Genomic DNA, 13581 nt, shown 5'->3' with positions numbered 1-13581 from the left:
TAAATCAGTGCATCAGCACTATCTACTGTAAATGAAATCCATCTTTTTCTTTGTATTGCTATTGTTGATATTCTTACCCTGTTTATTTCTCAGTATAATAACAGCACTTTTAAGGATTTGCCAACATTGCATTGTCCAATTACACCTCCAACCACTTATTTTAAATTGTTCCGCTTTGAATCGATCAGTTTGTCTTGTTATCGTTAGAGAGATATTTTGTCTGTCAAGGCTTTTGTATTTGAATCGTGTATGAATAATTTCAGACTATTAGAGATAAACCGTATCGACAGGCAATAATAAATAGCACTGAAACATTAGGTGTTATTGTTGTTACAGACCTGGATTCAATTGACCATCAGAGCGGAGCCAAAAAACACTAACTATAGTTTTTTATGCATTGCTTCTGTAGTAAATGTATAATTTTTGGAACAAGTCGGTGTGGTTGGATCTGTGTTTGAGTGATTGTCCTATATGCGAGTTTAGGCCAGTTAATAAAAAACATTATTAAACAGGAGGACTAGCGTATGATTTGAGTATGAGGTGTGGCCTTATGCTATCTCTTCTGTGCATAGGCTTTTGCACTGTAAATTTTTTTAAATGTTTTTTGCTTTTAAATTTTAGTCAATTCAACTTAAAAATATTAATTAAAAATGAAAAAAGTTATGTTGAATCAACTAATATTTTTAAGTTGAATTTACTCAAAATGTTAAGACAGCAGGAACACTACTTTTTAAGTTGAAACAACAAATATTTTTTACAGTGTGGCTGAAATACATCTAAATTGATCAAATATTCATTTTCCTCATCACTTTCAACTAGTTTTATATGTTTTTAGTCAAAATGAAAGCAGCAGTAATAAAAGGCAGCCATGTTACAGTATGTTTATGCGACATTTGCCACTTTCTGTCTTCCTCTCTCTTTCTCTGGTTTGTTCTGGTTTAGCAGCCGAGGTGCTTAATGTGCTGTATTCTTTTACAACGATCTCACCTCAGGATAATGAGCTGTGTTTTGCTGTCCGCTGAGACCTCACCCAAGCACACTGCTCCAGAAGCCTTGTAAAGACCACAATCCTACTCAAACCCACATGCACACAAACACAGCGTGATCAGATGAGATTTAAGCAAAGTACGCCTCCCAGTCTGCTCAACCACCTTAATAAACATCCTCCTCCACGGCTGCCATGCGGAGTAAAAATCGCCTCCCTTCGCTCGTTTTTTCGCAAGGCGAGAAAGCTGCATTATTTGTTTCCAGGGATCAAGGAGACTTGACAAATTAACTCCCCAGGGTGGAGAAACACACTTCTCCTCCGCTCCCTGCCTGGCCCTGGAGTCTTCATTACGGGAAGAATAAGCAGTGTTTTCACTCGCCGGCTCGTTTTTTTTTTAGGCATGTTGGTACATTGAGAGAGCGGCTCAGGGGAGGAACAGCAGTGGTTCGGCCTTTTAGAAAGGCTTTGGATGTTTTCCATCAAGTCTCTACAGGAAGGCCACAATGCGGCATAGGAGATGGACACCATCCTTTTGTGTGTTTGTCTAGTAAAGAGAGCTTGTCTGTCCTTACACGCCAAGTCAGTTGGTGACAGCGCACTGAAGCTATGTTATCTGAAGGGAACTCATTTATAAAAGCCCTCAGTCTGACACAAACAAGTGTGAAAGGCTTCTCTCTAAGTGCTGTCAGCCTTCTTGGCCTTAAATCCAGTTATTCAGGCAGGATAAAGGGTGACTTATTGCGCCCTCTGGATGGCTTGTTTCTGAGCTGGATAGCTGAACTGCCCTTGTTTGTTTGCTTAGAGTGCCTAAGCCGGGGGGCACTGTGAGGTTTTATGGGTCAGATGAGGTAACCCATTCCTCTTACTTTAAAAGAGGATATCGTTCGGTCTGCAGAACATGCATAGAGATGATCTCAGCCTTTGTGTGACGTTCTGTGTGCATGCATTTTGTCTGTTTTTTGTGTGCATGCATGTGCATACATATGAGTGTTGCGCAGTTGTATGCGTGACATATGGCAGATGTTTGACACAAACCCATTCCCCAGGGGAGCCTTGTACTCCCAGCTTATTGATCTTCATCTGCCAGGGTGCCTGGCCCTTAATGATGGCATTACACACACTGCTGCGATTGCTGCACACCAGGATCTTCTGCAGTGTTTGAGTTGGGCCCCATGGGCCACCCCATTGGGAGGCCTCTAGGCACAAGAGAGAGGAGCAATCCCTGTTGGTTCTGTTCAAGTAGGATCCCTTAATCCTGTGGGATTTAGGCTTAATCAACAGTCCTTGCTGTGGGTGATGCAAAGGTTGGGTTGGGTGTGAATTGGGGGAGGCTCGGGGAGCTGTGGTTCCCTCTGAGACCAAGTGGAGTTAATCAGAGTTATTCATGCAGCGTGATCCCCCATGAGCCTTTGGTCCCAGAGCATACACACTTGAGCTTTATGTCTTTCTCTTGTATGATTTTCCTATACTTCCTCTTTTACATGTACAATAACACAGTAACTACTAATAAATTAAGTTGTTGTAAAAATGAATTTACATGCAAATCAATAAACCGACAAACCTATAAAGTTTACCCTGAGTGGCGTTTATATGCAAAATCGAAATCAGAGAAACAGGTGAAAATCTAGGCGTGCCAATCAGGTTTTGTTTAAACCGTTTGTGACCCTTTCTTTAATAAAATTACATGGTTTAAAGCATTTACATTACCTATCATGTGAATTTACTTTTTCGCACCTGACATTTAAATGAGCATTTGGCGGCATTTAGTTTATTTATCAGTTGGTATGACTATTGGTGCGTGTTCCCACAGTACTAATCTTTAAAGTTGGCAGAGTTCAGTCTTATTATCTAGGACACCATTTAAAGAATTGCATTTGATGTTTGGATGATCTGCATTTACATGTATGTGTGCCATGTCTTAAAACGCTCTCTTTTGTGTTTCTTCAGTTCCAGATTTTAATGTCGACACACTCTCAACCACCAATGCCAGCCAGGAGCTGCGAGGCCTGGGCCTTCCCAAGGTGTCTGGCCTAGAGCGCAGCCAGGAAAAGAGCCAAGAGACTTCCCGTGACCTCCCTTCGGCCACCCCCTCATTGGTGCCCACTTCCCATCCCAAACCTCCCTTCCCCACCCCTCTTCACCTTCAGCCACCCTCCTCCAACCGGGCGTTGCCCTTGCCTCCGAGCCCAGCCCAAACTCTGCACCCTTGTACGGAGCGCCCGCTTAGACCGCCAACACCCTCTAACACCCTGCCTCTCACCCAAGGCCGCGACGCCTCTCAGGCAGCTCCTTCCCAGCCTCAGCACCAGCCTGAGCCCCCGTCTCACCCACGGCCTCCTCCGACCCCAGGCATCTATCACCACCCTCCATCACCGGTGCTACCAGCTCAGCAGAACCCCACCCAACCTGTACAGCACAGACCACCTTCACGGTGCCATCCACGGCCAGTGTCAGCCTACAGCGGCAGCCTTAACCTCAACGGCTTGAGGTGAGCATTATACTGCATAGTAGAGTTAAATACAGCACATGCAGACAGTAGATGTGTTATACATTTATTGTGCAGCTGTTCAGAGCATCGGCTCTTAAATAGTTTAGCGGATTTCTGTATTAAAATGTATCTCAGTAACACAGTCCTCGAGTAAGCGTCAGGCACAAATCCCTTTGTGTATGTTTATGTGCGAATGTATGTGTGTATCTGACAGCACTGCAGAGAGAACTCCTGCTGAGAGATTAGACGGTTTGATTTGTTCCCCTTCCCACGTTGATGATACTGCGTTGTAGCTGCCGGCAGCCTGTAGATAACATTTCCTCTGTTCGTCTTAACACCCCAGTATCCCACAGAGTAGCAGACCCCCTGCCCGCCCACCCACCACCCTTCTCTGCCAACCCTTGTATTTTTGTTATGTAGTCCACCCAGCACAGTATCTTGCCAATGTGTTGCTCACGATAATTATACCTTGTGTTATTCTACGTGTGTTCGGCTTTTAATATGAATATAATTAGCATTTAAATGATTACTTAGCCTGTAAATGAGCTCTTTGTTAGATTTGTGTGACTCTGATAAATGCTTTTGCGTGAGTGCGGCTAGGAAATCCCTCCAGGAATAACACATTCTTTTGCACCGTGCTGTATACACACATTTTCCAGCTTTCTGAAACTGGATACTGAATTCTTCCGAATGTATATACTCTGAACAAAGGAGTTTTGTGATTGCCGTTTTGCTAGGAGGTCCTCCAAGAATCCGAATACATGTTGTATTCGTTAAAATTTTTGATTTGTTTCCTTCCTCTTTTTCTTTACAGTAATAGTCGAAGCAGTACTCCTGGGAAGCCTCGCGGACCCTCTCCAGCCCCTCATCTGCACCATCACCAACCTGCCCCCACTGGGGCAGCGGCCTCTTTTCCCCTGCCCCTGCCGGCGAACCCCACGGCCCCTCACAACTTCCCCCCCTCCCTGCCGTCCTCAACTCTTCCTCATCACACCAATATGTTTGCGTCGCCTGCCGCTCTGCCTCCACCTCCTCCTCTCACCTCAAACACTCTGCCGGTCCCCGGACACCCAGCTGGCAGTGCCTATTCAGGTACCAATCTCTCATCTTATTGCACTGTAAATTGGTTTAGAGAAAATTGTCTAAACAAACATGCATACTTTCTTTTTCTTTCAGAACAAGATCTTCTCCGGCAGGAACTGAATACTCGTTTCCTGGCGTCTCAGAGTGCTGATCGCGGGGCATCGCTGGGTCCCCCTCCATACCTGCGGACTGAGTTCCACCAGCATCAACACCAGCATCAACATCAGCACCAGCACACACATCAACACACACACCAGCACACCTTCACCCCCTTCCCCCACGCCATCATGCCCACGCCTGCACCGCCCATGGTGCGTACCCCAGCCAGAAATGTGAGGATAAGTGTAACACAACTTTGAAAAAAAAATTGTGTTGATGGATGAATCTTATTTTGATAAACTTATAGATCTGAATGCATGTATATGGGTGGGTTTAACTTTTTAAAAAAGTTTTGTTTTGTTTTGCTGTATGAATTATTTTTGAAAACAGAAACACCAAAAGAGCTTTTCTTAAGAAGTTTGGACTTCCTCCAAACTTCTGGAGTGTGTAATGTATTTGCCATTGTAAGCGTGTACAGTATGCTGGTTCAGTAAATACTGGAAGTCATAGCAGTGGCTCCCTCTCTCAATCGTAACCATGTGTTTCTCTCTCGCCACATTGCGGCTTGCCTTTGTTGAAAAACTCTCCATGCTGTTTTTCTCTGGCATGCATCTCCACCCTCTGTTCTCTGCCCTGGTTTTACAATTGGCAGCGAGAGCTGCCTGGCAATACGTTTCTGGTCCATCCAAGCCTCGAGAACTTAATACTAGCTTATTCATTCCTAGTTTAATTTCATCATTTGGTTTGATGGAGCTTTGACTGAGGGCTTTCGGTTGGCAGGCAGCAGAGCAGATTAGTGAGTTGAGGTTACGTACAGACGCTCCCACACGCAGCTTAACAGTAACCGCAGTGCCCACACTGGGCCAGCAGAGGCTTAAGAGCAGCTTTTGAACCATGCCAGACTCAAAGGCCTCTGAAGAGCCGTGCTCTGTTAGCTAATGAGGGTATAAAAACAGCTTAAGAGGCACATTGTTTGCTCCCGAGTGGGAAACATTCTCTCTGGATCCAGAATAGACCACTTAAAACTTGTTAAATGACTCATTTATATGCCTATATTTAGATGGACAAACTGCCTCTGCTTGACCACTAACACAACTACAAATACTCTTAAAAGAATTGACGTTAAAAGTAAATCGCAGAATAACAGTCGGGAAAGAGTCACTAGCTTATATTTTTCATCACGACAGAGAACATTTTACTGCCAGCATACAAACACATTTTTCTGGAGAGCACATTAAAGCATTTGATATTTGCCTCATGACTCCCCGAGATGTTTTTTAAGGAGTAAATCGTGTTTGCATGAAGCACTCGTGTACGTACTAAACTCTGTGCCTCTCTTCTCCTCCACAGTTTGAAAAATACCCCACGAAAGTCGACCCCTTTTACAGACACAGCGTAAGTACTTGCCATGTCTTTCATGTTGTTGTTATTTGTTGCGATGGCATTTGCTCTTTCTGAGCGTACAGGATGTTCCTATCTTGTAATTTTATCATGCTATTATGAATGAAGTCATGCTACCGTTATCGTGCTATTACATAGTCAGGTCAGACTATACAGTACGTGGCTATTAAGTTTATATTTAGCATTTAGATCATCGTAAAAATGTGCGTTTCAGACCATCTACCTTTGCAACAGGTTAATTTAATTGATCTTCGCCCTTCAATTACCGAGTCGCCATTTAGCAATGATTCATTGGCGTCACCCGGCCATGCACACGCAGACTCTGCAGTAATTACATGTATTATATAGTGTCATGATAATACCAGTCATTGCTAACAGAGCAGGTTTAGGGTGACCTGTATTGTAAATTCATCTCGCTGGTAATATTTGTTGAATGTGACAACAGCCGCAGGTCAGACAAAGGTTTCATAATAATACACTGCAGAATAGATGCTTTCATTCTTTCATTCATAAACAGAGATGTTGTTACCAAAGCAAAGTCTCTGCAAAGCTTAACATAAATTGTTGCATCCTGTGAACCATTTTTATACAGTTTTTATGTAATAACAAGGAAAACACCACTGTTTTTCAACATTTTACTATATTGTTACCTCAACTTAGACGAATTTATACATACCTATCTTTTGTCAATGCATGCACTTAACCTTTGTACAGCACGTCGTGAATGTGTTAGCATTTAGCCTTACCCCATTCATTCCTTAGGATCCAAACAATTAAATTAGAAGCTACCAAACATTTCCATGTTTTCTTTATTTAAATGAGTAGTTACACAAGTAAGTATGGTGGCACAAAATAAAAGTGGCGATTTTTTTAAGCGAATAAAAATGAGGACTATATTGTATGGTGGAAGAGCACTTAGTTTGCAGCACTTCGACCCTCGCGCGCAATAATATTAACGGAAGTTTGAGCCAGAGGGGGAGTAGTCAGGAGTGATGATGTTACTGCGCGCCGAGGTCAAACTGTTGCAAACTAAGTGCTGTTCCGCCATACAATATAGTTCTCATTTTTAATCCGCTTAAAAGTCCCACATTTTATTTTGTGTCACCATATTTACTCGTGTAACTACTCATGTAACAGTCTTTAAATAGGGAAAACATGGAAGTGGTGGCTTCTAAATTCATCCCTGCTTGGATCCTAAGGAATGAATGGGGCTAGGCTAAATGCTAACACATTCACGACGTGCTGTACAAAGATTAAGTGCATGCATTGAAAAAAAATAGATATGTATTAATTTGTCTAAGTTGAAGTAAGAACATAGTAAAATATTGAAAACGGTGGTGTTTTCCTTCAAATTGTCCTTTTGTATCAGTAAGACAGGGATCCAAATGCTCAAATCTGAAGGAAAACTGTACACAGCTGACACAATCAAACAAGAGCCTCCCGTAATAACAGTTCCTCTCTTTCTTTCTTTTCTCAGCTGTTCCACTCTTACCCCCCAGCTGTGTCGGGCATTCCTCCCGTCATCCCACCCACAGGACCCTTCGGATCTCTGCAGGGAGCGTTTCAACCCAAGGTATCTCGATTTCAAACACTAAATATCAGAATGTCCAGACTACACCCAAAACTAATCATACACATGATACACACTCCCCACACGTGAAACGAAATGTGTCTAAATATACACAAATGAATAGTCGATTTAGTTTTATCTGTAATATTTTTATTTTATCTGGGGTTGTGATTGGCTGAAAAATCTAAAATGCTTTTTTTGTGTGCCTTACAGACCTCCAACCCTCTAGACGTAGCGGCCAGACCCGGAGCTGTCCCGCACACACTTCTTCAGAAAGACCCACGGGTACGTATATGCCACACTCTAAGAAAGGATGTGTTCATTTTTAACACTTTTTTTCTTTTAACACATTTTGTCATTTTGATTTTGTGTTAAAATAAAACACAAGTTGTGTTAAGAGTAGGGCTGTCAAAAGGTTAATCACAATTAATCGCATATAAAATAAAAGTTTGTTTCTTAATAAATAAATAAAACTGTTTCTTAAATACATACATGTATGTGTGTATTTATATTTACAAAATAATTACCACAGTATGCACACAAATATATTATGCAAAAACAAACTTTTATTTTGTATGCGATTAATCGCGATTAATCTTTTGAAAGCCCTAGTGAAAGCAACACAAAATGTGTTGTTCCAATAATAACACAGAGATGTGTGTATTCTGGGACTGCGCATTTAGTGTAACACTGATTGTGTTGTTTTTAACACATCTGTTCTTATAGTGCACGCCACCCCAAACACATATGCACGGATAAAATGTTAAATACTCTCTTATTTGTAATTTGCATCTCTAATTAATGTAATAGGTTGCTCATTTTTACGTTACTGCAGAACGTTATAAACATCAAGCTGGATTTTTATTTAGTGGTCACAATGCGTAGTCAAATACTTGTCACTTTATATGGTGCTTGTTCACATTGGTATGATAAGTAGGGAATACTCAGCATTCTGGCCTAATTGTTTCATGAGATGCTGCTTCATTAGAAAGGGAAATTGTAACATTTTAATTCAGTCAGTGATGAAGTGATGCTCAGATGCTAATTAAAAGTCCTGAGTGACAGCTTCGTGTCCCTAATCTTTCTCTCTCTCTCTTTTTCTCTAGCTGACGGATCCGTTCCGGCCGGTTCTCAGGGTAAGACTGCTTTATCAGTTATTCAGTTTGTTTCCCCACAGGACTCTGCAGGAAATAGAGTAAAAGCTCATTATAGTTTAATCCCACCTTACACCGAGCACCTGCTTTACGCTTCACAGTCTCTTTAATTAGCTGTGTGCTGGGACTCCACACTCTCATCTCACAGCCTATAGCAGACAATATACGACTTTCTTATCATGGAAAGCACTTTGTAATGACATTTTGCATAATTAATTTGAAGCCATGCATAAAATAAAGCAAAGAAACCTAAAATGAACATCGAAAGTTACGTTTAAAGCTATAATGTGTCAAATTTAGGAGGATCTCTTGACAGAAATGCAATATAATACTATATTATCAGTGGTGTGTAAAGACTTATAAGATATTAAACTGTTATGTTTTTATTACCTTAGAATAAGTCGTTTTTATCTACATGAACTATGGGTCTCCTTACATGGAAGTCGCCGTCAAGGTTCTTACCGCTAGATTGCACCTTTAAATATTGCATAAATGTAAAATGTTGTTATTTAAAATGCATAACATAAACACAAATATATGAATTATGTCTAAACATTCAAATCTTGTTTTTGTGTGTCCTCAGAAACCAGGGAAGTGGTGTGCTATGCATGTTCATATAGCCTGGCAAATTTACCACCACCAACAGAAAGTAAAGGTGAGATTTGCACGCATGACTGATGACACTGCACCTGTCAGTCCAGATCAGCACTAGATAGAAACGTTTCCTGACTGTTGTTTTATGAGATGCTTTGAGACGGGTATCACATTTGCTTTATCTTCTTTAGCAGCAGATGCACATTGACCCACACAAGCTGGACTTCGGCCTCAAACCAGAGTTTCTGAGTCGACCACCTGGTCCCACCCTCTTTGGAGCGATCCATCCCCATGACCTCGCCCGACCTGCAACACTTTTTTCTGCAGCAGGTGAGTGAATGACCCTTATCTCCGGGTACTCCGGTTTCCTCCCACAGGCCAAAAACATGCAAGTTAGGCATGTTGGAGATGCCAAATCGTTCCTACCCAACCTGTCTGGATTAACTTGTCTGAATAAACTTGTGTATGAATTAACCAGTTCTCCCCATGAATATAGCCATAGATGCTGGAATGGCGTAAAGAATAAAAAGAAATTAACCTCAACCACAATGAAATAGTTTAGAGCTGAGTGTAGAAACAATTATATTCATTATAGAAAAGACCTGGAAATCACAATTGCAATATTCCCTCATACGTCCTGATTTTTTATATATTAGCTTCTAGATGCTAGAACATTAAGCATTAAGTGAGCAATGTTCATCTTACTTTCTTTCAATTTAGGGCCCACACATCCCTCAGCTGCACCATTCGGACACCCTCCACATCATCCTAGCAACTTTCTCACCCCGGCACCCCACTTAGGTAAGAAAACACATGCACTTTCACTCTTCTCCACTAGATGTCACTGGGAGTCAACTTTTTGATTTGGAATTATTATTGGATGCTTATTAAAATCTGTGGATATACAATATATATTTAATATGTTTGTTAGTGATTATAAGATGTATATAATTACATTCTATAACTAAAGCACTATATTATAATTCAAAAATTCATTCACAAATTTTTGGTTCCTGTTGGTGTTTTGATTGACAGAGCCCTTCAGCAGACCGCCTTCATTTGCAGGTCTGGCCTCATTAAGCACTGCAGCTTTCGGTGGGCTGGGAAACCCAGCACTCAGTAAGTCTCAACTATTTAAAGATTTACATTGTTATTTATTAAATTTCTCTTATTCAGTACATGCTTTATTTAAAGTGCCCCTCAGATGGTATTTTAAAGTTGCCTAATATTGTCTTGGGAGTACTACAACAGGTTACAATGCATACAAAAAACATAAATTTTTTAAAAGCCCTAGAAAAATAATTGCGAATATTCACATACAAAATTAAAGTTTGTGTTAGCATGATATATGTGTGCGTGTATGTGTATATAAATACACACATGCATGTATGAATTTAAGAAAAATGTTATTTAGGTATATTTGAAGAGTTTGGTTCCAAAACGCAATAAATCCATTTTGACAAATTTTGGTAAAACATGTTTTCTATACCAAGAAAGTGACAAGATGAAAACCACTATTTTCTGTTACAAACTTCCACATAGCATCTTTAGGTTATAAAAAATATAAAAAATTCAAATCCATAACTTGATTTTCAAAGATTTATTATAAAAACGGATTATTTTTTTCCACAAAATGCAATAAATCCATGACAAGTTTTTTTTCAAAATGCTATAAATCTATTGAATCAATCGCCTATATAAATGTGCATTCATCTTTGCCATGTTATATTCATTTAGTTGACTAGTTGTACACACTAATTAAAAATATAAACATAAGTGTCATTAACCAAAACACTTACTTTGTCATATTAAGAACACTGTCATTGCTGCGGTTATACTTGACGTCGTCGCTTAACGTTTTTGACAGCGATCAGCTGTAAAATGTTTTGGTCCTGCTCGATTTTCGTTGACTGAGTAAAATTATGGAAAGTTTTTCATAAGATCCCCTGGGTTTAATGTGTTATCATGACAGAAACTTGATGCTGTTGGCCCGGGCAAACAAGCACCCGTCTCCCGAGTGCCTTTTGCGTAAATTATTAGATGTTGATGGCTTACGTTTCTTTCCCGTCACAGAAAACTATCACAGGTTTATCAATGCTATTAAAGTATTGTTTTGTTTTTGTTTGTTTGTTGATCACGAAGTATAAAGTAGATGAGGAAAATAGGATTCCGTGTACTCAACGAGCCGCCATTGTTTGTTTACATTGCGTGGAATGGTGCACTGTGATTTGTGGAGCGGATTTATGGCATTCTGTAGAAAAGGAGAAGTGGTGTTTATTGCATTTTGGGAAAAAAGGGAGAAAAGATGACAGAATAACACGGCGTATATTGGATTTTGCATAAAATTAAGAATTTACTTTTTAATACTGACCTGATATAATACTAATTCTGGCAGTAACTCATTTTTTTCAAAAGGCGTTTATTGCGTTTTGGAACCAAACTCTTAATTTATAATATAATGTAAATGTTTCTTAAATACAAACATTAATGTGTGTGTATTTATATATATGAAATAATTACATCACACACATAAATTATGCAAATAACTTTTATTTTGTATGTGATTAATCGCAATTAATGTTTTGACACTGACAGCCCTATATTTTTCTCAAAATATACTAATAAATATCACCTCATTTCCCTGGATGCTAAAACGGTTCATTCGAAGTTTCAGTCAAACCCCTCCTTTCCATGAGCCTACACTGCTCCGATTGGCCATGCTGGCCCAGTTTGTTGCGATTGGTTTTTCTACATACAGTGCGTATCGGAAACAAAATGACCATTGCCATTATAATGGTACATGTGTGCATACATACACAAAAGCTGACTGATAAAACTTTGCAGTTTGTAAACATCTTGCGAAATGCCTAATCTTAAAGCAACACTATGTAGTTTCCATGTAAAAATGGCTTACAGCTCCCCCATGTGGTTGAAAAGCGCAACAGTGCCTGGTATCAGACACTCTTCTGCAGGCAGGGGGAGGGGCGGGGCTGTGTGCTCTACCCTCCACCGCCACTTTCAGAGTGTCCTTGTAGCAGCTAGGAGGCTGCTCAGGTTGCAGCAACAGTAAAATTTGTTCAGTTAAAAGTTGTTCTATCACTGAAATAATTTTAGAGACATTATTTAAAGGTAAAAAAACTACATAGTGTTGCTTTAAGAACAACAGACAATTCATTTTAGTTTAAACACGAGTGCGTCACATCTTTAACATTTTAAAAATATGCAGAGATGACAGCTTAATGCAACAATGTAAATTTGGAAACAGGTGAAGGTGCGCTTTCTCTCATGCACGTGCACACACGGAGGGAGGAGAGAGAGAGAGAGGGAGCGACTGTAGCACTGATTCACCTGCGCAAGTTTTTTGGTACTCCACATGATACAAATGTAATCATCCTTTGAAAGTGGAAATAACACAATTTGCTTTCACAGCGCAGAACACAACCTCTTCTCAATGTGATGTGAACCAGATCAACTAGCTGCAGTGTTTGAGGGCGGGTCAGTGTAGACATCGTTCGCGGGGAACCAGCCATATAGGCAGGCATCATGCAATTGTGTTACTTAGTTATGTAGATCCGATACAGAAAAAAGATTCGAATCACTGAGGCGATTCAGAGTCGACTCCTTTGAAGACAATAACTTTATTTATCGTGCACTTTCAGAAGAACGACTTTGCAGACCGTTTACATTGATGGACAACTACACAACACACTGCAATAAAGGTAATTTAGAAAATCCATCTGAGGGGCACTATAATAGCTTGATTTAAATAAATACAACAACAGTGGCACCTCCGGTGATATCTGTAGGAATCAATATGTCTACTAACATGATTATCATTTTTTTCATTTAGCACCCAACTCAATGTTCGGCCACAAAGACGCACCCAGCGCACAGCAGCACTTCAGCGGACCCCATGAGCCATGGAACAGACTGCACCGCACACCACCCTCCTTCCCCACCCCGCCTCCATGGCTTAAACCTGGAGACTCAGAACGCAGCACATCAGTCAGCTCTCACGAGAGGGAGAGAGACAGAGAACGAGAGAGAGACAGGGAGAGAGAACGAGATTTGGATAAAAGGGATTCCTCAGTCAACAAAGATGATAAAGAGCGGTGCGTAGATCTGTGTAAATGATATTGGGTACTGGAACTACTTCATAGCTAAGCAGTCATAGAAAACAATAAATCTATAAACCAGTTCAAAT

At 40.5% G+C, this 13581-nt stretch overlaps 1 protein-coding gene across 8 annotated transcripts in view; it reads left to right on the top strand.

Annotated features, from left to right (window-relative positions):
• auts2a (activator of transcription and developmental regulator AUTS2 a) overlaps positions 1–13581 on the top strand; it is a 400535-nt gene that overhangs the window by 384293 nt on the left and 2661 nt on the right. For 4 of the 8 annotated variants that reach the window (XM_055208393.2, XM_055208392.2, XM_055208398.2 and 1 more), the window contains 13 exons: positions 2936–3476; positions 4291–4568; positions 4653–4891; positions 6009–6053; positions 7537–7632; positions 7843–7914; positions 8736–8765; positions 9367–9438; positions 9569–9707; positions 10098–10178; positions 10413–10496; positions 13037–13096; positions 13228–13489. In XM_055208393.2, the coding sequence (XP_055064368.1) occupies positions 2936–3476; positions 4291–4568; positions 4653–4891; positions 6009–6053; positions 7537–7632; positions 7843–7914; positions 8736–8765; positions 9367–9438; positions 9569–9707; positions 10098–10178; positions 10413–10496; positions 13037–13096; positions 13228–13489 (1999 nt within the window). The remainder of the gene's footprint in view (positions 1–2935; positions 3477–4290; positions 4569–4652; positions 4892–6008; positions 6054–7536; positions 7633–7842; positions 7915–8735; positions 8766–9366; positions 9439–9568; positions 9708–10097; positions 10179–10412; positions 10497–13036; positions 13097–13227; positions 13490–13581) is intronic. The other 4 variants (XM_055208395.2, XM_055208394.2, XM_055208397.2 and 1 more) reach the window with 4 other exon arrangements.

This window comes from Misgurnus anguillicaudatus, chromosome 12 (assembly GCF_027580225.2).
Source record: "Misgurnus anguillicaudatus chromosome 12, ASM2758022v2, whole genome shotgun sequence".
NCBI lineage: Eukaryota > Metazoa > Chordata > Actinopteri > Cypriniformes > Cobitidae > Misgurnus > Misgurnus anguillicaudatus.
Note: the sequence above shows the minus strand (reverse complement) of the source record. Positions and strands in the feature narration are given on the sequence as shown.